The following is a 21,089-nucleotide window of genomic DNA, read 5'->3' as shown; positions in this document are numbered from 1 at the left end:
CAATAATTCATAATATATAATTAAATTAGAATGAAAGGAAAAGTACTTTAAATATGAAATATTACATATGGTCCAATAAATGATAAGTGTTTTTCATTAACAGTAATTTCATTTGAATGTGCTTTACTGGAGACGTCCATGTTTGTCAAAGAACTCTACTACCATCCACCGGTTTGTGATGTCACGGTGTGGAATCGGCTGTTGAGCAAGTTCCACTACTGTATCTGGTGTTTGTCACAACGCGCTATTATCCAAGACATCTTGAAAACATTCTTCTTTAAAATGTTGGCTACATATTACATGTTTTTTCTCTGGACAGATGTTCGATTGAAAATCAACCTTCTTCAAGTTGGCAATCCATTGACGATTCTGTCCGTGGAGGATCATGACTCCTAAAGGTGAAGTAACAAACTTTTTTTCACTTTTACTCAATGTATTATAATGGACAATAAATAAATAAGGTAATTATTACAAAGGCGAATAAATAAAGAAGCTAATTAAAGAGATTCATATATTTATGTCTCACTGTATAATTTTATTTCTACCTACATTTATTAGTTTATTGTATTTTGAGGGGGCAATTAATTGTATTGTTATTTATTTATTGATCATTGATTTATTTCTGTATTAATTTTTAAATATGGCAGAGTTGTTCCTCCATAGTCTAAGTAAGTCATGAATCAAGCACAAAATTGATCTGTATATATTTCTATTTACTGATTGGACAGGACATGTATGACGTCACATATTTAACCAATCAGCAGCGTCCTGAAGCGGAAACGTATGACACACGGTGGAGGACTGTGTTTGTGTAGGTAAACAATGAGCCTGGTAGTTTTTTTTCTCGTATAATTAGAATCACATGTCATCCAGTTTGCGTCAAGTTTGCAGCAAACTGTCTCAAATGAAGACTCTAGTTGTTGGAGTTGGTGGGTAAGTAAATTCTGACCCAGTTGAAAACAAACTACTGCGTAAATATTTTAACTTACGTGAAATATTGCTCTGCAAATACTGCATCGCAAAAACGGTACGTCTGATAACGTAGTTTGATGGGTTTCACGCTGTAAAAATGCTTTAGATGTTTGGCATACCACAGAAAAAAAACAAACAATGAAAAAACAACAACAAAAAAGGTGAAGAAAGTACACATTTCCATTTATCCTAAGCAACAGGACAGCAGCCCAGCAGACTTTGTGATAACCATGAGGCAGTGACGGTTGATAAGACTTGTTTACCCTTTTCGACCCTGATAGAAACCGTCTCACAACTATTCTGCTTGTTTAACCTTTATTGTAAGCAAATGTGTTTTTAATCACAGGATCACCAATGGAGGAAAATCTACCCTGGCTAAATTTCTTCACCAGAAAATACACAACAGCTGCATTATTGCTCAAGATTCCTATTTTAAGGTAATCTTTGAATGCTTTCTTTGAATATTTCTGTCTTTACAGCTTCTGGCTCCACAGATAAGGATTTACACAGATATCTATTCTCCTCAGGATGACCGTTTGGTACCAGTGGACAGAAATGGCTTCAAGCAATATGACAGTAAATTAAACACTTGATCTGTTATTTATCTTGATGTAACATATGAGGCATTTTAGTGATTTCCGGCAACACCCACTTATAAATACATTTTTTTTTTTTACCTAAATGTGTTTAAGCTTAAAAGAGAAAATAATTCCAGCTGTTTTCTATTCAAGCGCTTGATGCTCTTCATATGGACAAGATGATGATAGAGGTTTACTCCTGGAGAAGAGATCCCCATTCTTTCCTGAAGAAGCGGGGTCTGATACCCATTGATTCATCAGTTGATGATGAAGTTTATGTTTTGATTGTGGAGGGTTTCCTGATTTTCAACTACAGGTAACTTAAGGAGGATTAAAGAAAATATATAATTAGATGAGTGATTGTTTAAACTTCTGAATTAATTTTTTTTCTCTCCATAATTTTTTAAGTAGTTGTGTTTTTTTTTTTTTTTTACATTAATTTAATACAAAGGAATGTTTTGTAACGTATCTACTAGTTATTGCTCAAATGAAATCGGCCTGCGTCTCTATTTACCGTCAACAGGAAGACTCTCCTTATAGATTTCTTATTATAGTTTTTATTTTTTTTATTTTTTCCCATTCAGGCCTTTAAATGAGCTGTTTGACAAGAGATATTTTTTGGAAATTCCTTATGAGGCTTGTAAGAAGAGACGAAGGTACTCATTTCTATTTCTTGATATTTTCATTTTTTATTTTTGTATTGTTTTGCTTCTGCATTTTACTCCTGAGTTTATATGAAATGTTCACATGAGAGCTGCTGTGTAAGTAATCTGTCCCTGTTTTTGTCTTGCTTGGTCAGTTCCAGGGTATATTCTCCTCCAGATCCCCCAGGTTACTTTGATGGATATGTGTGGCCAATGTACCTCAGAAACCGCAGAGAGATGGAGGAAATCACCTCAGAAATTGGTTAGATTGCATCCAAAATCCTATGTCCTATAGATTGCAGTGTGATACTGATTAGGCATAGGCATGCTTAAAACATACAACATATTGATTAGCACAGTATGATTTTTGATTTTTAGACTTAAGAAAAATCTAGCTGCAGTCCCTGGATCTTATCTTGCGAGATATTGTGCCTTTTGCTGTTCTGGCCTTCCAAGCTGACATTAGCTGATCATTATGGGGTACCTGCAGGGCTGCAACTAACGATTATTTTGCAAAGTGATTTATCTGTCGATAATTTTTTCAATTAATCAATTAATAATTGGACAGTAGAATGTTCCTTAAACAAGATTTTTTTTTTTCCCGAATTAAACCAGATAAAACTAATACTTTTACACTTAAGGAGTTCTGGATAGAGCATATTGATAGATGAAAGTTTTTTTTTTCTCCTTAAATGCAAAATGTTTAAATATTTTTCTTACAATTTTGATAGAAGTAATGCTTTTAGTGGGCTGCTCTGTCAGCTAAAGGCATGTTTTAAAGTCTCTATACTCCAGTTAAACATTAATCGATTACTAAATTAGTTGACGATTATCTCAATTTTAGATTAATCACGATTATTTCAAGTAATCAGATAAATTGTTTCAGCTCTATGTTCCTGCTCAGACAGCTCACCAATTATAGCTTAAGATTGCATTATGTTAAGAAGAGTGAAAGATGACACTTCAATACATGATTGTGTTTGGAAATATTATGAAACCTGGGGATTCACTGTACCTGTAATGAAGTGAAAAGTTTAGCAGCTTTTTTCAGCCAAAGGTGGGCAGGAGATATTGGTATCCCTCTATGCAAAATAACACTGGTCATCTTTAAAGAACTGTGATAAATGATGAAAACTTGGATCATGTTTTTTTTTTTTTGTAAAAGAAAGTAAAGATAACATTTGCTAGACATTGTGAATACTAAGTATCCCATGCCTTTTGTGATAAGGTTATACTTAGCCTCGGTTAAAGTTCAAACTGCTACACTGTAAAACTGTGTTCTATGTTTTCCCTGTTTTTGCAGTTTATCTGGATGGTTTGAAACCAAAGGAAGAGGTGTTAGGTGTTGTTTATGAAGACATTTGTCAAGCCAGAAACAGACTGCAGGGTAAGGTCACTCCATATGAGCAACATTCCTTTAAAATATCTTAGTTTAGATTAGATTTTTACTAATCTAAACTAGACGTGCAGCTGCTGGTACTCTTGGTGGTTTGAGGCTGAACTGAATCTTTTAATTTTACAAGCCTGTTTCTTCTGACATATTTAGATTACAGCAAGGAGGTCCTTTAGACTTAAAGAATGCACAATATTCTCATGAAAACATGAAGGGAGGCGGTTATTACAAGAAGGGTTTGATTTCTGTAAATTCAAAGGTTTTTTTTTCACTGATTTCTGAGTTTAAAGACAATTTTCTGCATGCAAAAAAACCAAACAGATAATCTGATAGGGATGTTTGTATTTGAGGACTTAGATTTTTTGTGTTAGATTAAAGAAATCTAATGTTTTTACTTTGTGCTTTTTTCTCAGGGCAAAACTGAGTGGATGGACCATTTTCAATTGTTTCTGGAGGCTCTGCTGACCAAAAGGACCAAATTATATGCTTTTAATTGGTGGTGTTTGCAAGTCTTTTGCAGCCTTGGTTGGTGTTGATTTTTGAGGTCAAGTCTCCTTTGATTTCACCTTTAGCACCTTATCCCATTGCTTCCCTACAGGTTATATTCTTATAATTTATAATGATTCCTTTGCTGAGCAATAGTTGTCATTTGGAGTCTCTGTGTGTTCTTTATGCTGCAACGTGTAGAATAATTCAGAACTGAAGCATTTCCATTTTAGGATAACATTATTACAAAAAGTGATATGGAATTGATGTTACTGCATTAAAAGAGAATATATTGTATGTATTTATTTTTTTTTCTCCAAAAGAGTAAACAAAGCTGTTGATGAGGACAAACTGATCTAAGTGTATCTTACTTCCTGTGGCCTGAACTTCACTATTTTACCATCAGTGGGTGCAATTTCTCACTGTTTTCTTGATGCTAAAAAAATCATCATTATATCATATTTGAAACTTGTTTTTATTGACATGATCTACAGAAGATTAAAAACTATACCTATATCAGTGAAAAATAAACAGTTTAAAATGTTTTCCTTTACAGGTCTTGGTTCTGCTCAGAGTGAAACTAAATCTGCAAATTTAAGGGGAAAATAAATCACCCACAGACTGAATTGAAACCCACTTATGATAACTTGAACCCTTATGAAAACAGAACCAACTATATACAGTAAATATAACAGCAATTTTAGATATCTAGTAAGTTACTAAGACACTAAAAAGCCAAGTAAAGAAAATGTTGACCAATTTACACACATTTTTACTACTGATGCAAGAAGTGGCTAATTAAAACATTTGATTATCAAGAAATTTTTTTTTTAACCGTAATACTTTTGTGATTCTTCACTTAAGGTCAATTTCACTTATTTTTTACCCCTTCCAATCTTAATGCTGGTTTCTGTAAAATAAACTAATATCTCCAATTTTTCTTGTCACTCATTTTATTTTAAAGCAAGTTATTGAAAAATGTAGCTAAAGAGGAAAATTATAGATATAGACAATCAGCACGGTTAACATGATGCTTCATTTATCAAAATGGGGAAGGAGTTATTAGTATTCAGCAGTGAGACTTTTGACAAAAATACTCTGACCACGAAGGTGCTCTATAATCTTTTTTGATATTAGTTCCTTAGCAAATTAAGCCCATTTTCTTAAAAAAATGCAAGGCTCCAATGTTAGAGGTTATTTCTTCTGTGGCTCCTATTTTAAGAGTAAGAATTTACATTTAAAATGTTCTGAAGCAGCAAATCTCAGATCTGAGCCACAAAATTAAATTTGTGTTCAAGTCAATTACATTTATTTATATAACAACAATTCACAACACATAATCTCATAGCACTTTCCAGAGATGATTCAATAAAATGATACAGAAATATTGGTTAAATATTTTCAATGTAGGAAACTCAGCTGATTGCTGATTGTGATTACTCACAATGAGTATGCACACAGCGACTGCAAAGAGGAAAAAAATAAATTTTACCAGGAAGAAGCCTCCATCAGAACAGTCAGCCTTCTATTGAGGCTGACTGGAAGACAGTAGCAGACACAAAGTGATGTTTATGAAAACGTATTTCTATTTATTAAATGCAAGAATGATAAAAGGGAGACTTGTTTTTTACTTATTTGGAACTTAAACTATTTGACTACATTTATTACTACATATTCCATGATTTTTGGTCTTTAGAAAATATTGAGAAGATCCCAAATTAAGATTTTCACAGCTGTGTAAGCAACTGATTTGCCTATTTAACTTTTTGGGATACACTTTTCAGACACCTCAAGGTTTCATCTTCTGCTCAAACAAATAAAAGCATAATCAGCAAAAAATATAAATTGTCATACTGTTAAGGAAGCAGAAGGGTTAGACAAATTACGGTAATTTGTTTCAGTGCAAAATATGCTAATCAACCACAGAAGGAGGAAACGACCAAAAATCCAGACAGCAGCAGGAATGGACCGAGATACTTTTTTTTATAAATTCACAATGTTTTTATGGAAAATTTTAAGATTTTACACTTTCATAAAAGAGGAAAGATTCAGCCTAGTTTAACTCCAAACAGCAAGACTTAAATTGAGACATTTATTTTTTATTTATGTGTTACTATTTATACCAGATCACTATTTACTGAATTGTGAAACTTTGGCAGTGGAATTCTTTCACAAACACAATTTGTAAAATGCTAAGGAACTAGCTAATAAAATATTTCATAAATCAATATGCTGCTAATAATTAACAATTTATAACAGATTATCTGTTCTCTGATTTTTATTTTTTTATCTGAATGTGTTTTTACAGTCTATGTGTGAAAGTATGAGCTATAGTTGCAAAGAACATATGGTCCTGAGGAAAGAAACAAAAATGGATGACAGTTAAAATTGACAATGTGTTACAGAAACAGTGATGATGACAAAAGGACCTGTTAAGGGGAAGACTGGTGCCTTCCTCTTAATAATCGACTTCCAATTAGGTCGATTAGTAAAAGGAAGAGCGGTGGTCTTAGAGTACCAGTATATCAGGTGAACACTGGAGTGAAATATGAGCAATAATGTGGGAAAACTATAGACATAATATTCCTAAAACATTCAATTAAATGTATTTAATTTATTCAGAGCGATCTTAAAACACTATTTACACAGCAACTAGAACAATGTCAGACATGCCTGTGCTATTTTCAGTCATCCAGGTCATGACAACCACAAAACAAGCTTAAATCTGAGGCCACCAGACTTTTGCTCTTTTTTTCTTAAAACATTTCAGCACCTATCCAGAAGTCTTTGTTAGTTCTGTTGGCTTACACTAGAACAATCTGTATTTGGAGCTCTGATGATTTTAAGCACCTGGAGGCCCTTCCTCCTAAGCAAGTTGCAATGTGTTTTTTTGTACAGGTTTTGTGTTTGGCAATTTGAATCCCGAGTGTAGCTGTATAACCTCTTCAGAATGAGTTCCAGGACCAAGCTTTCAATGTTTGAAAGCTGAAACCGCGCTGTGCACATTGAGGACAAGGGGAATCTTAAACAAGGATTTTTTTTTTCTTGGTGGATCATCAAAATAAGTGGTCCTCTTCAACCTTAACTTCAAAAATCTTCCTCCACAGCCAATGAACAGATACCTTTTTTTTTAGAACAAGAAAACATCGTTGAGGAAATTATATTTGCATGTTTGGTAATTATAATAAGTTGAGATACTTTCAATAAAGTCACAGATTTCCCAAAATGTTTGAGCAACTGTATTGGAAAAAGTTTGGTGTTTTACAGACTATTAGGGTAATCACATGAACAGAGTCTGTCCAAAGGCTCAGCTGTCAACCCCCTGCTTTCATTTTCACATGCACATTTTTTTCTGACACCACGTTACTGAATCTCACTGAGACTTGTGAACATACAGTTGCCTTCCATAGTGCATACACAAGCTCTGAAAACCTTTATTTCAACACTTATGTAAGACACATCAAGCTCAACCACTTACCGAACATCAATGGATAAAACTTTTTCCAGAAACTCCATCCCATGCAGCAGGAGATTTTGTGTTTACCTCAGCATTGAACAAGCCCAACCAGTGTGTGCAGTAAAACAGTCATCACATGCAAATCTGGAGATTCCTCACTTCCTCTTCCTGACTATATCTTCCTCAACAGAAATGTATATAAGTCTGTAGTCACTGTTTTTACAGACTAGATCCGCTGGCAGCATTCTAGGACTCATTTTGCTGAAATCTCACAAAGGAATATGGCTGGTGGAGAATTTCCATTATACCTCTGCTTGTTTTTTGCTTGCTTTATCTGTTGCTATGAGGCCATGCCTGCTAAAGTCTTCCAGCAGGCTTTAAACGACAGACCAGTGATCGGTAAGAAACTCTCTTTGGGACTTTTGCATGAAATCAATCAGAAATCACTCTGCTGCTGTAATGGTTGATCGTTTTTGTGTTTTTTTTTTTTGTTTTTTTTTTGCCACACAGGTGTTTTAACTCAAATAGTGTCAGATGATGTCATGAAACCCTTTGGGAAGACATACATACCTGACTCCTATGTTAACTACATTGAGTCTGGGGGAAGCAGGGTGATGCCAATCAGGTGGGTTGAAGGTTATGGTGCTTTTGTTTTCTTTTTTTGTTTCTTTTTTGATTTTTAAGATAAAAACAAGACTTGGAGAGATAATATTTTTTACACCAAGATGATTCCCCTTAAGATTGTTTAACTCTGAGCTGCACTGGCAACATGTGCAAGGTTTACTGTCCTCCCACTAATGGTTACTGAAGATGCGTAAGAGCCCCTTGCAATAATAAAAAAAAGCCAAAATGCATGGATAAATTAGTGAAGAAATACTCTGATTTTGCCAGATTTTGCAGCAAGAAACTTCCTCAAATATTTGATTCTGTTTTTCATGACACTTTAAGCATTTCTCTCCACTCCTCTCAGCACAATTGTTTGCTTCAGCTGCAACTGAGGGCTTTTTTTGAGAATGAATGACCTGTTAAAAGGTAAACCGCAGCACTAATAGGACTTCGTTTCAGACTTTAGACTAGGCTGCTCCAAATCATGTAGCTTTTATATCTGTAGCAAACAGAGGATGGCCTGCTTTTCTTCATTCCTGCTAAATAACCCTAGTGTGCGTGAGCTTAAAGTCTGAATGTTCATCTATGATATTTCATACTAGAAAGCAAAATGAAAGTTTCCATCAATGAGCCATCCAGGCCTGGAAAACTGCTGTGTTGGCTTTACACAAGATAAAAGAAGGGTCAACTTTGTAACCTCTTTGTAATGGGCCTTTTATTACAATTATAAACATTAAATCACTCCTGATAGTACTTTTTTTTTTTTTTTTTTACAGATTGACTCTTTCCAATGAAGAGTATGAAAGCATCTTTAAGAAGATAAATGGGTGAGTCCAAGTCTATATATTAATAATCATGCAGGAAAGTTTCAGCTTGTAGCTGTATAAGCTTAAGGCTTATAAGGTTACAGGAAAAAAAATAATTTTTATTTTCTCTATGGTGTTAAGCTTGTTTTTAATAGGTGGAAGTGCAAATTTGAACACCTCAGACTTTGCCAGAGTGGCTCAGATTTTCTATAAACTGGCTCTAACGGTTTGTACGCTTCAATTTTGATCTTCTCCATATATGGATATCCTTTGTTTAATCATTGCTGCATGTGGTTTGTGCTTCAGATTCTGTTTTTATTATGTTCTTGCTGTTGCTGTTTCTAGTCTTCCCTCTTATTTTACATGTTTCTTCATTTAATTGTCCAATATTCATCCTTGTTATGACCAGCGTGTCTTCTTTAATACTTTTTGACTCGGTCGTTTAATCAGTTTTATTTAGTTTTTCAGATGATTTTGATCATTCATATTAAAAGCCTGGTGGATTTAACCGATCTTATCAATCCATTGCATGCTTCTTAAGGCTTTGTTACACACTATGTGTTTTTTTTTCCGCCTCTAAATCACTGTTTTTATCCTCATTCTTTTTTTAATTGGTTATTTGTGATTCTTTTTTTTTTTCTGTCTATTATGCAATTAATTTGAACTCTCGTTATCTTCCCACACCTCTAGCTGGGTAATATATCTGTCTCTTCTCTGAGCCCACAAACAAAATAGAAACAATATCTTTGAAACTTTAAAAGGTTATGCACTGTTCACATGTTTTGCTTTTTTTTATTAGGAGAAGTAAAATGAGTGTGCTTGTTCCAGGCCAATGATGCTGGGGACTTCTTCCCCATCTGGGGTACGTGCATGGGCATGCAGCTGCTCACTGTCCTGGTGGCTGGTGAAAATCTGCTCTCAAATACTACAGCAGAGAATGTGGCTCTGCCCCTCAACCTAACCACAGGTACAAACCTTCTGTTTCATCATTGGCATCTTTCAGTGGCCTGATTTGTTGTTAAAATGAAGGAAAAATAAATGTAGGTAGAGCAAACTTTTGTTTTAGAGTTTAGCTATATATTTTGGTCACACACAACTGTACATCCAAGGACATGGTGTCAGAAGGGTATTTTTCAAATCCAATGGCTTGTATTTCTACTCTATGGTCAATTTTAGCTACCTGCTAAACAAACGGCTTGTTTTAGTGAGATATTTTAATTCTAGCCAGTCTGTTTTCTTACAACTGCTATTTCTTCTCCACAATGAACATAAAGCCATTCTCATGTATCTAATAATGTATATGCTGCCATTCCACAGAGGCCCACTCCAGCAGGATGTTCCAAGGTTTTCCTAAAGAGCTCATAAAGGCTTTGGCAGAAGAACCTCTGACTGGCAATTTTCATCATTTCGGGCTTACAGTAAAGGTATGTTTTTGTTTTTTCCTTCCTCTTTTTGACTTTTCCCCCTAACACATAAATGGAGTTTAAAAGCAGATTATATTTTACTGTAAAGCACCAATCTGAGTTATATGATATTGCATCATGTTGGAGACTTATATTTTACTCGAAGAAATTTTAATCAGTATTTTCCAAGTATAGAAGAAGATTTTCTTTCAAAAATCAGAGCTGGGTACCTCAGCTGTATTCACAGTAAAGAAGGTGTATTTTTGTGCTTTAAAAGAGAGTTAAGCTTGAGACTTTTCACAATAACTATGATGTTGACCTTTAGAAGAGAAACATAAACAAATAATAATGACATTAGAATATGGTTACTTTACAAAATGCTTACTCCCATTGCATTTTTCTATACAGTCTTCTTTAGATGTCATAAACTTCAATGTCGTGTATTTTGTTTGGTTTTTTTTTATGTAACAGACCAACACAAAGTAATGCACACATATATATACTGTATATATATATATATATATATATATATATATATATATATATATATTTATATGATACACAACAAGGAAAGGTCTATTCACAAGTCTGGTCATATCGATGTGGGAAAAAAAAGCCTTTGATCAAACAGACGTTAAACTGTTTAACAACACAATACAGTGTATGTCAGAAAACTAACACTGTTCACCACTCTGAACACACCATCCCAAATAGTTAAACAGTTAGGGGAGTTTCTTAGAGTGGATGAATGGAGCTAAATCCTTTTAAATCCTCTCTAAAAGCACAATTCTTCTCCCTGGCTTTTAATCAAGTCTAAGCGGACATTTGGCAAAATTTTATCTTAAATTTTATTTTATTTTAAAATGTATCTTTTTTAAATTGAAACATTTATCCTTTTATATTTTATCTCTGTTCAATTTTTCTTTTTGCATTGTGTTTATGTATTTTAGCTTTCAGTTTTTATCTTATGCTCTGCAACTGTGATTTCTGTACCTCTGTAAACACCTGTTTAAACAGGTGTTTACAGTATTTTTGCTGTTTTGTTTTACTTCTTCTCTTTTAATGCACTTTTTCCTGCCTCTCTTTCTCTCTCCCCTTAGTTATCCCCTCTTTCTTTCTCCTCTCCCTTTCAGTCTCTGTTCGTTGTATGTGATTTTACTCCCTGAATAATTTTCAATAAACTTTCATATATAAGTATTAAGTGGAACCTTATGGCAAGAGTCATAATGGTCTGCTTGTGAAAGCGAAGCTGTTGGGCTATCATCCAACTCTGGGACATCTTTTCCCAGAGCTATATTGGCAAAACAAGACACATAAAAATATTAAAATAAAGAAATTTAGATCCTGGAACAAACATACTTATACCAAGACTATAGCTGAAACTATTATCCTAAACATACAGCCAGAGTTAATAGAAATACTTGTTAGATGTACAAAGCATGTGGAGACACACTCATAAAAACTTCAAGCTCTAACTACTTTTTGTATCTCTGCTTCTGTCTCCTTGAACCCCAGATGGCCACTAACACTGAACCTTGTTCTGTTGGAGGTTTCTTCCTGTTAAAAGGGAGTTCTTCCTCTCCACTGTCGCTACAAGCATGCTCAGTGTGAGGGATTGCATTGGAGTCAATGACTCGATGCAATTAACTGGTTTTCCTTAGATAGAAAACTTTGTATCAATTTGACTGTATGATCTGGTTGAACTGTAAAGTGCCTTGAGATGACTTGTCGTGAACTGGGGCTATATAAATAATGTTAATTCATTAAAAGATGTTTCTACAAGTATTGACTGAAAAGTTTGCCCCATGTTTCAGATTTATTATTTTCCTTCAACCTCACAAACTACTTTGTGTTGTTTCATCACATAAAATACCACTAAAGTATACTGATGGTAGATGTAATGATGAAAATGAGGATGACTACTTTGACAAGAACCTGAGAGAAGACCTTAAATATCCAATCCTGCTGAATGAATGATGCTCTTCCTCCAGGCTTTCCAGGAAAATGAGGAACTGAGCAGTTTCTTCTCCGTGCTCTCCACGAACATCGCTCTAAATGGAGAATACTTTGTCTCCACCATTGAAGGTTATTAAAATATTTTTGTGTGAAAATAACAAACCAAACGTTTTGCTTTTGAGCACTTGAGTGGTGATCATGACCTCCTTTTTACTCTCCCTGTCCTGTAAGGTAAAAGGTATCCATTCTACGGAGTGCAGTGGCACCCAGAGGTGAACCGCTTTCAGTGGGACAGAAGACTGAACATTCCTCACTCCACTCATGCGGTTCAGTTATCATCCCAGCTGGCCGAGTTTTTTATCAATGAAGGTGAAGCATTATTGAGCTTTACTGGTCCATTAGACTGAGTTGGAGTATTTCAGATGAAAAAACATAATGCAGAGGAATTTGGACAAACATTGGTTTATTATTGTTAGTTAATGCAAAAATCTCTCATAAGTAAACTTTATAAATGACTTTAATGATCTCTGCTTTTTTTTTTTTTTAGGACGGAGGAGTTTACATCACTTTGACAGTCCTGAGGAAGAAGATTCCTCAATGATCTACAAGTTCACGCCTGTGTACACTTCAAACTTTACTGCCTACGAGCAGATTTATTTCTTCTGAGGTTTCAGAATAGCTGTTGAAGGCTGACGGACAGGGCCCAAAAATACTGAGGTATTACTGAGAGTCAGTCACTCCTAAGTAGATTCAGCAGAGTTCTCCCTAGAACATGTTTTTAAATCTGTCAATTTTCAGAATCTTAAACAAAATCATTCTGACTTTTGAATAGGTTAGGCGCTGCATTTCTCTGTTCCCCTTCCCTGCCAGACACTTCAGGCACTATACACTTGATTTTTATGTCATCTTTCTTTTGAAGCTTCTATCATAGTGAATATAAATCTATTACAAAAGACATTCCAGAATAATTGAAATAAGTTGCTTCATATCTACTTCAGTATTTAAAATAGACACCCAAGCCCTATTACACTATAATGTTGATAATAGTGCCTAATCTGTTCTTTCTTACTATGACAAGGTTTATACATATTTCTAATATTAACTTACACAGTACTTCAAGTATCATGCAATAAACATTTGACTTTTAAAACACATACAGTTCCAGCACAGTATTTTCCTCTTCTAGTACCTGCTATCCCTCTATCTCTCTTCATTGCTCCTCTTGCTGCTTGGCAGAGGAGCTTGATTTGGCCTTTTGCTCCCTGTTCTGTTTTCTCTTTAGTAAAGAATATCAACACAGTAAAATAATGAAATGATAGAAATTAAAACAATATTCATTTCAGCATCATATTTCAAGGAGTTTATTTAGTCATTTCAACATGGTAACATTAAATGAAATAAAATTTTATTTGTTTTGCAGGTTTGGGAGCAGCCCAATCTTAAAGTATGTAATAGTAAATATAGCTATAAATAAGCTGAAATATAAATATTAAATAAAAAAAATAAAATATGCACATTTAAACAATTATATAAAATAAATAAATATATGAGTCTACAACATTACAGCAGTTGTAAATAAAAATTGAGCATTTTGAGGGTTTTTGAAGGACCATCATAGTGACTCTTGAAAAAAGGGTAAGTTACCAAAGAAAATTACTTATTATTTTGAAAATTAACCGTATGGTTTATTTTGCTTCTGCACACGACTTCTGTTGTGCGCAATCTGCTTTGTGCCGGCTTATAAAACAGGTTCAGCATCCAAATACTGAGAAATCAACGCTTAATAAAGGTTTTATTTTCAGTTCAAGATGTCGCCAACATATCAGTTGCATAATGAATGTGAATTCAACTGCTGGAAATTCACTGACGATCGCTACGGACAGAATTAAATAAACTTTAGTTTGTTCACTGTCTGAGTAGAATATACGGTAGCAAAGACCCTTAACCCCACACTGCTCCCCGGGTGCCCCACAATGACTTATCATCTGTAATGTTAGTATATGGATTGGAGACATTACCTATTGTATTTTTGTTGTCTGTTTATTGTTTAACCAAACAAACCATACTTACCTCTATTTTAGATGGGAGCTGCTTGTGAACTATGTCCACATGGGGTGGCCAATGATTGGCTATGTGTGGACCAGGGGTCTCCCATCTACCTCTGTTCCTGGATAACAAACGTTTGCTTAACAAAAAAAAAAAAAAGAAAAAAGGACTAAATTGGACATAAACATGATGTTCTATTAGGACCAGGTTAGAGATTTTTTTTATTCCCGAGACTAAAGTTATAAAATAATGATAACAAACGTTTGCTTAACAAAAACAAACAAACAAACAAAAAAAGAACTAAATTGGACATATAGATTATGTTGTATTAGGACCAGGTTAGAGATTTTTTTTTTATTCTCGAGAATAAAGTTATAAAAGTCATAAAATAATCACAATAATGTCATAAAATTAGGAGAATAAGGTAATAAAATTACAAGAATTTAGTCCGAAAGTTACAAGAATAAAGTCATAATACTATGAGAATAAAGTTGTAAAATTATCAGAATAAAGTTGTAAAATTATGAGAATAAAGTCGTTACATTAAGAGAATAAAGTAATAAATTTACAAGAATAAAGTTGGAAAAGTACAAGAGTAAAGTCATAAAATTATGAGGATAACGTAATTTAATGACAACAAAGTCATAGAATAATGCCAATAAAGTCTTAAAACTACAAGAATAAAGTCGTAACATTACGAGAATAAAGTCATAAAATTACAAGAATAGGGTCTCAACATTATGAGAATAAAATGATAAAATTACGCGAATAAAGTCGGAAAATTACTAGAAAAAAGGCATGAAATTATGAGAATAAAGTTCTAAAATTATGAGAATAAAGTTGTAACATTACAAGAAAAAAGATTACGAGAATTAATTCATAAAATTACAAGAATAGGGTTGCAACATTATGAGAATAAAATGATAAAATTACAAGAAAAATCTGCAGAATCTGCTGGTCGGAGCTCGAAGCTTCTGAAATGTGTTGTGCTATGATGACTTCATTTTTGTTATTTTACAACTTAATTCTCATAATAAATATTCCAACTTTATTCTCGTAATGTTACTACTTTAATCTTGTAATATTACGACTTTATTCTTGAAATAACAATAAATAAATCTCTAGCTGGTCCTAATACTCCGTAGCATCTAAATGATTTTTAGGCAAAATTTTTGTTCTGTTGGTGGCCCTATTGTGCCCTCGGCCCCCTGGTTCAGTAGTTCGCCCCTGAAAGCCAGCCCCCTAACAGTAACGCACAGACAGGCGGGCTGCTGATTGGTCTCCCCGCCCGTCGGTGGCGTCCATCGGGGCGGGAGCAGAAAAACAGAACCATTGCTGTGACTTTCTCTGCTCAGACAGACGCTGCCACTGCCACTGGGTCACTGCCATGCTGGCTTTTAATAAAGGAAGACTCACAGTAGCTAGGGCGAAATGACAAAATAGCTAATAAAAATAAAGTAAATCTCCGTTTCTGCTTTTCCTGATTCTGCAGCGATGATCCATCGTTGTATGGCAGGCCGTTTTGACATTTATTAAAAACGCTCTCCGTATGTTTCCCTCCTCGGAGGACCGCTCATCAGGTGCTATTGTCTGCTTCACCTTTCACCCAGCTGCTCTGCTGTCAGCCCCGGCTTGTCTGCGCTTCTATCCGCACCAGCGTCTGCGGTTTGTTGGTAAACACGAACCCGGCGGCAGGGACTCCCTCTGGTGCATTGATGCACCCGTTTCAGTGGTGTAACGGTGAGCATGCATTTATATTAACATCTCTGTCTGGCCTTATGTTGTGACTGGGAGACCTTATCATTTTTCAAACAGGGTGACGTACCATTGATTATATTTCATTTGCATATATGTCCTAATATGAGTAAATTACTGGTTATTATGACTTCCAACATCCAGGATGTTTACAGTTTTAAATAAACTATGAATCCATAATGATAGTAATTCATATTCTAACAATGACAAGTTTTTTTTTTTTGTCATTTTGCACAGGAATTGCAGCTGTAGCAGTTTAAATTCTTTATGGGCCTGTAGTTTATTCAATTTAAAAACCCTACTTTATGTATTTATGACTATATGATTTACTGACTTAAAAAAATATATTTAGGATAAAAATATTTAATTTCTTTCACCAACCAAAAAATTGAAAGCTTATTCATCCATTATGTGATTAGAAAAAAATATATACCTGATCATGAAATGGTAATTTTAAGCTTTTTTTTTATACTACTTTGTGATCAAAGCATGTTATAAACTGTTTATTTTCAGGTTGTTATGCCAACAAGTGGTTCTATAATTAAAGATGAAATAGTTTTTTCTTAGCTTAGTAGGATGCATAGCTTTTTAATTAGTGCAAGCCTTTATATTCATCTGTTGTTGTTTCAGCAGGGATCCACACAAAGCCAGTCTTTGTGCTCACTTTGCAACATCTCAGGGAAATCTTGTTAACACTGACTTGCTCTAACTATGACCTATCTATTTCAGCAATTGGCTTGGGGCACTCATGTCTGAATGGTGGTTAAGTTTGCAAAACTTCTTATCCCAGTTTTAAGTCTGCCCCCCCTCCTCTAGAGTCACAAACAGCTAAAAAGAGCCTTTTTTTTGCAACAAATGCTTCGGTGCCTTGCTGTGACAGCTAGAGCTTGTGCAGATGATGGATTGGAGGTCTTTTCCCTTTAACTTTGAATGTTTGAATGCAGCTGCCTTGTCTGTGGATTGCTGGTTGGTACTGAGACAAAAGACAATTCCCCCCTTTGTGCGGCTTAACTCCCCAGCTATTCAAAGCACACTCACAAACACAGAGAGCAGCACATGCAGGAAAATGAAGCAGTGTCGGGCAGTTTGAGCTCAACGTTATACTAGTGGGTTCAGATATCAAAATGTATAAATTTTTTGTGGTAGAACCTTGAATTAATATATATGAAAAAAATCTTATAATACCAAAAAAAGTTCTATTCTTTGCTCTTATTGGTGCATCTTTAGTTATTAGCATTATCTTAAAATATTTAGACTTAGACTAAGACCAAAAAGTATAAATAGCCATCATATGTCGAACATTTTTTTTATTTTCCTCTGAATTTAAAACTCCAGCTCCTTAAAAATCTTTTTTTCTTTTATGTCTTATAATCTTATAATCTAAAGTAATAATACTGTCTCCTTAAATGTTATTCTTTAAAGAGCAGAACATCAACAGGGGTCATATTATCCGATATCGTTTTTCCAGATTTCTGATTACTCCCCTGCTTACTATGTAAGAAGAAAATGTATTCTAAAAACTTAAGTACAAAAACAATCTTTGTTTCTTAATGAGTCCATCTGTGTGGTTAGGTAACCAGCTGGAAATCTACTGCTTTACAGAGCTTCTTCTCCTGGATCGACAACTGTATTTTTTATATTTGTGGTTAATTGTATTGTCCCTGTTTTCTTAGCACCTGTATTTTGTTTAGATGTTTTTTTTGTCAGGATCAGTCTAGTTTAATCTCATGTTGGTGCTGTACTTATATTCTTGTATTTTATTGCTTTTCTAACATCATGGCTGCAAGACTACAGATGGAAAATATCCTTTAGCTAATTCTTGCTTTTTTTAACTCATACATTATCATGTCATGTGTTTTATTAAATTGTATTGTCTGTCTCATTTCAAATCAAATAAGAACAGAGTTACACTGATTAGAGTAAAGAGTGTGTCTCCTTTAGGTGTTACCCCATGACTTTGGGTGGTTTGCGTCATATTTCCAATCTGTGCTGTCTGGGATATAAAAAACAAAAAAAAGTGTATGTTTTTTCATCTTGCTCATCACCTTTGCAAAACAGAAGGGGGATCATTTGTAGTATTTTATTCCCTGCAAAGCTGTTGTCAATCTGCCATAATATAATTTTAAACAGTGCGTTTAGCAGTGCTGAACCTTTATTTATTTGATAATTACAATACATTGGTAGCTGTGAACTCCCCATTCCTTAGCATGTTATTGACTATCAATTTTTTTTATTATTATTCATCACAGAAGTAATCCTTTCAATGCATTTGAAAATGAAATCCTGCTAAATCTTTGAGACCACCACAGACTGGCTGGAGATTTTTCCCCTTCGTATAAAATGCTGAATATTTGATGTGGAGTTCTGTCTTCAGCTCAGGCAGCCGCAGATGCAGCTTTGTGTGAAATCTTTGTATGTAGGACAAACCCCCACTGGCATCCCGTCTCAGGGAAACATCCTCCAACGAGGTGTTTCACCGCTCCGCTGGATCACATAGGGGCTCCCCTGTCCCTTTTTTTCCTTTTTTTTTTTTTTTTAAACGACAGCCAAGGAATCTGTCTCACACGGCTCTTCTTTGTCCTCAAAATGAGAACTTCCCCTCGCGAGAGCCTTCGTCCTCACTCTGCATTTGCTACTCCTGCCGCCATGGCAACGATCCGCCTCATGAGAGAACCGTTATATAGGTCAGTGATCATGCAAGGCTCCACCCAAATCAAAATATTACAAATAGCTGTCTGATTTCCACACATGAAAAGGTAGAACACCAGGAGAGATTGTCTGCCTGCACATTAGTTGTTATGTGATGGAGCTGCATTAAAGCTTCTTTTAATATGACCTACATTTGGTAGACAACAGCTTCAGAGATGATTTGCAGTCTCATCTGTGCAGTGAGATGAATACAGAAGCAAAAATGTCCTCCATTCCTCTTAGGGCGTCTTTCTTTCGATCGTCTGGCTGATGGAGTAAATGAGGTCAGCATATCTGGTAGTTTGCATTTTCACATCCTAATGAGTGTCCAGCTTGGGTTTGGATGCTGAGGTCATAACCTCAGTGATATTCTGATCTAATGCAGCTGATATTTTATAATAAAGCATCTGCAGTCAAACAGTCTGTCTTTGTTTGGGATAAGAAAGTGGAGCTGAAGCTTTGGAGAAAACTGTGATTGATTTATCCTCATCTGAGGATGCTGTGTAATGGGAAAGGACACATTGGAGTACAAAATATTTCAAAATAAAGATTATTAGTACCTAAAAAATTATAGCATTTCAATAAAATCAACTTTTTGGCTTGTACCAAGTTAATTTCTTTTTCACTGCACTGTTCTAAAGCTGCAAGATGGCCCAGTTTTAGCCAGTATTCATTGTACTAATCTATTTGAAGCAATACGAAATGCTGCTTGTCATATGAAGGTAGATACTTTATTTGCTTAATGTTTTCAGAAGCAGGCTTTATTAGCAAAATCTCCCTGTTTCTTGGAGTAAATTGGGCTTTTTGTGCAGCCGCCACCTTAGACACGTTGCAGTCATTTAGTCAACTCCATGTTTTTTTCCAACCATCTATCGGATAAAATTAACCATCCCCTTTAAATTTTTTTTTTCCTTTTTGTAAGGTTATTCATGTTTGTTAGTTTCTTTTTTACTTATCCCTATTTACTCCCTTAAAAGTATACTTTACCACATGTGTCTTCATCTGCTCTGACAAACATAAAATGCATCTTTAATCTGGCACCTGCATAGAAGCATTTAATTATTTGTCACCATTGAAGCTGTTTCAATTGGTGAAAAAGGCTTATATAAAATAATTAGAGCCTTTTTTTTAGAGATATAGTTTTATTTTTTAACTGTTATACTAGCAAATTAGATTGAGTGTTGATTCTGAGCTGGGTTTCATCTTTGGTGCTGATTAAAGACCCGACTCCTGCTTTTGATGTCTCTGTATGCCTCTATCTGAGCAAAGTGGTTTGAACCTGAACTTCCTTAATGGGGGATTCTCTGCTGGTTCAAACTGGGGGAGAGGAAGAGAAAAGATCGATCTTATGCTCAGACTGGAGAAGAGTCAGACAGAAATGTCAGCATGTCAGTTTGTCAACAGGACCGACTAGATATACCAAGATAAAAAAACAAACAAAAGCCATGACAGTGTAATGACAGCTTTGACGGTCTTCATCTGCCTGCCTGTTTGTGCAATGTTAATTCTTACCTCCATGTGTTTGTCTCTCCATCCAGCTGTTTGATCCTTCTCTCTCCATCTGTCAGAACTCATCCCATATGTATGCCCACCATTCTCTTCTTTTCCTGCAACAGTTTCTCCATTTAAGTAATCACCGACTTGTTTTTCATCCCTCACGCTGTACATCCTGCCAGCCTTTTAATCATCCATTCATCCATCATCAATCCAATAACCATCATCGGTACTTTCAGCTCATCCATCCGCTCATCTCAGTCTGTTCATACAGCCCATCTGTGCCTTTGTTTACTGTTGTTCCACATTATTCTAAGGTTTGCTGTTGTTTTAGATACATTGAACACATATAATAAAGACACATGGCAATTTATAAATGGCACTGAAACCTGCATCCAGTGAGGAAAAATATAAAATGCATCATTATATGGAAACATTTGCATCTAAATGCAGTGAGGAAATGTCGGCTCTCTGTATTCTAAAACATAAAAATACTTGCCTATTTGCAAAATTATTTTTTCCGAGAGATTTGCCTGGAACCAACACTGATCTATATTGCTGAATTGAAATATTGGGTGTCTGTGTTTGTAATCAACCCTCTCTCTGAAAATTAATGTTATCATTCCAATAATCATCAAAATTTTCAGATTGCAAGTGATATTTTTCAGTCCCGGTCCCGGTTGGTTCTTTCCCTCAGCTCTAATTGAATTATGCATTTTAATAAGTTATTTATTGTAATCTTTTCTTAAACCGCTTATCACAATTTATATTTATAGGGGATAACTTTTGTAGCCTGACGTAGTCC

At 34.9% G+C, this 21,089-nt stretch overlaps 3 protein-coding genes across 5 annotated transcripts in view; all 3 read left to right on the top strand.

Moving 5' to 3' along the window:
- Positions 1–789: 789 nt before the first annotated feature.
- LOC107086275 (nicotinamide riboside kinase 1-like) lies at positions 790–4,053 on the top strand. The gene is made up of 8 exons (XM_015377105.1): positions 790–933; positions 1,319–1,409; positions 1,500–1,548; positions 1,704–1,866; positions 2,135–2,206; positions 2,350–2,456; positions 3,498–3,581; positions 4,001–4,053. Exons 1-8 carry the CDS (start codon positions 863–865, stop codon positions 4,009–4,011), a joined length of 648 nt encoding a protein of 215 aa, XP_015232591.1. The 5' UTR covers positions 790–862; the 3' UTR covers positions 4,012–4,053.
- Positions 4,054–7,732: 3,679 nt separating this feature from the next.
- Positions 7,733–13,492, top strand: LOC107086287 (gamma-glutamyl hydrolase-like). Its single transcript, XM_015377123.1, has 9 exons — positions 7,733–7,929; positions 8,041–8,155; positions 8,913–8,963; positions 9,084–9,168; positions 9,771–9,909; positions 10,260–10,366; positions 12,337–12,430; positions 12,533–12,670; positions 12,849–13,492. Exons 1-9 carry the CDS (start codon positions 7,812–7,814, stop codon positions 12,965–12,967), a joined length of 966 nt encoding a protein of 321 aa, XP_015232609.1. The 5' UTR covers positions 7,733–7,811; the 3' UTR covers positions 12,968–13,492.
- A 2,165-nt stretch (positions 13,493–15,657) lies between these two features.
- The window catches only part of rnf122 (ring finger protein 122), a 27,741-nt gene continuing 22,309 nt past the window's right edge, over positions 15,658–21,089 (top strand). The window contains exon 1 of one of the 3 annotated variants that reach the window (XM_015377162.1): positions 15,658–16,087. In XM_015377162.1, the coding sequence (XP_015232648.1) occupies positions 16,063–16,087 (25 nt within the window). In that variant the 5' untranslated portion in view covers positions 15,658–16,062. Of the gene's footprint in view, positions 16,088–18,600; positions 19,075–21,089 lie in introns of those variants that run through there. The other 2 variants (XM_015377161.1, XM_015377163.1) reach the window with 2 other exon arrangements.

Source organism: Cyprinodon variegatus, unplaced genomic scaffold, assembly GCF_000732505.1.
Source record: "Cyprinodon variegatus isolate N-32 unplaced genomic scaffold, C_variegatus-1.0 Scaffold147, whole genome shotgun sequence".
NCBI classification, from domain to species: domain Eukaryota; kingdom Metazoa; phylum Chordata; class Actinopteri; order Cyprinodontiformes; family Cyprinodontidae; genus Cyprinodon; species Cyprinodon variegatus.
This window is presented reverse-complemented; position numbering and strand designations above follow the sequence as displayed.

Excerpts from the sequence above, each read along its gene's own strand:
- LOC107086275 (XM_015377105.1), top strand. The coding sequence starts at position 863 with ATGTCATCCAGTTTGCGTCAAGTTTGCAGCAAACTGTCTCAAATGAAG. Across the intron at positions 2,207-2,349 it reads GCTTGTAAGAAGAGACGAAG|TTCCAGGGTATATTCTCCTC; the intron begins GTACTCATTTCT and ends TTGCTTGGTCAG. Across the intron at positions 2,457-3,497 it reads GGAAATCACCTCAGAAATTG|TTTATCTGGATGGTTTGAAA; the intron begins GTTAGATTGCAT and ends CTGTTTTTGCAG.
- LOC107086287 (XM_015377123.1), top strand. The coding sequence starts at position 7,812 with ATGGCTGGTGGAGAATTTCCATTATACCTCTGCTTGTTTTTTGCTTGC. Across the intron at positions 8,964-9,083 it reads ATCTTTAAGAAGATAAATGG|CTTGTTTTTAATAGGTGGAA; the intron begins GTGAGTCCAAGT and ends TATGGTGTTAAG. Across the intron at positions 12,431-12,532 it reads CTTTGTCTCCACCATTGAAG|GTAAAAGGTATCCATTCTAC; the intron begins GTTATTAAAATA and ends CTGTCCTGTAAG.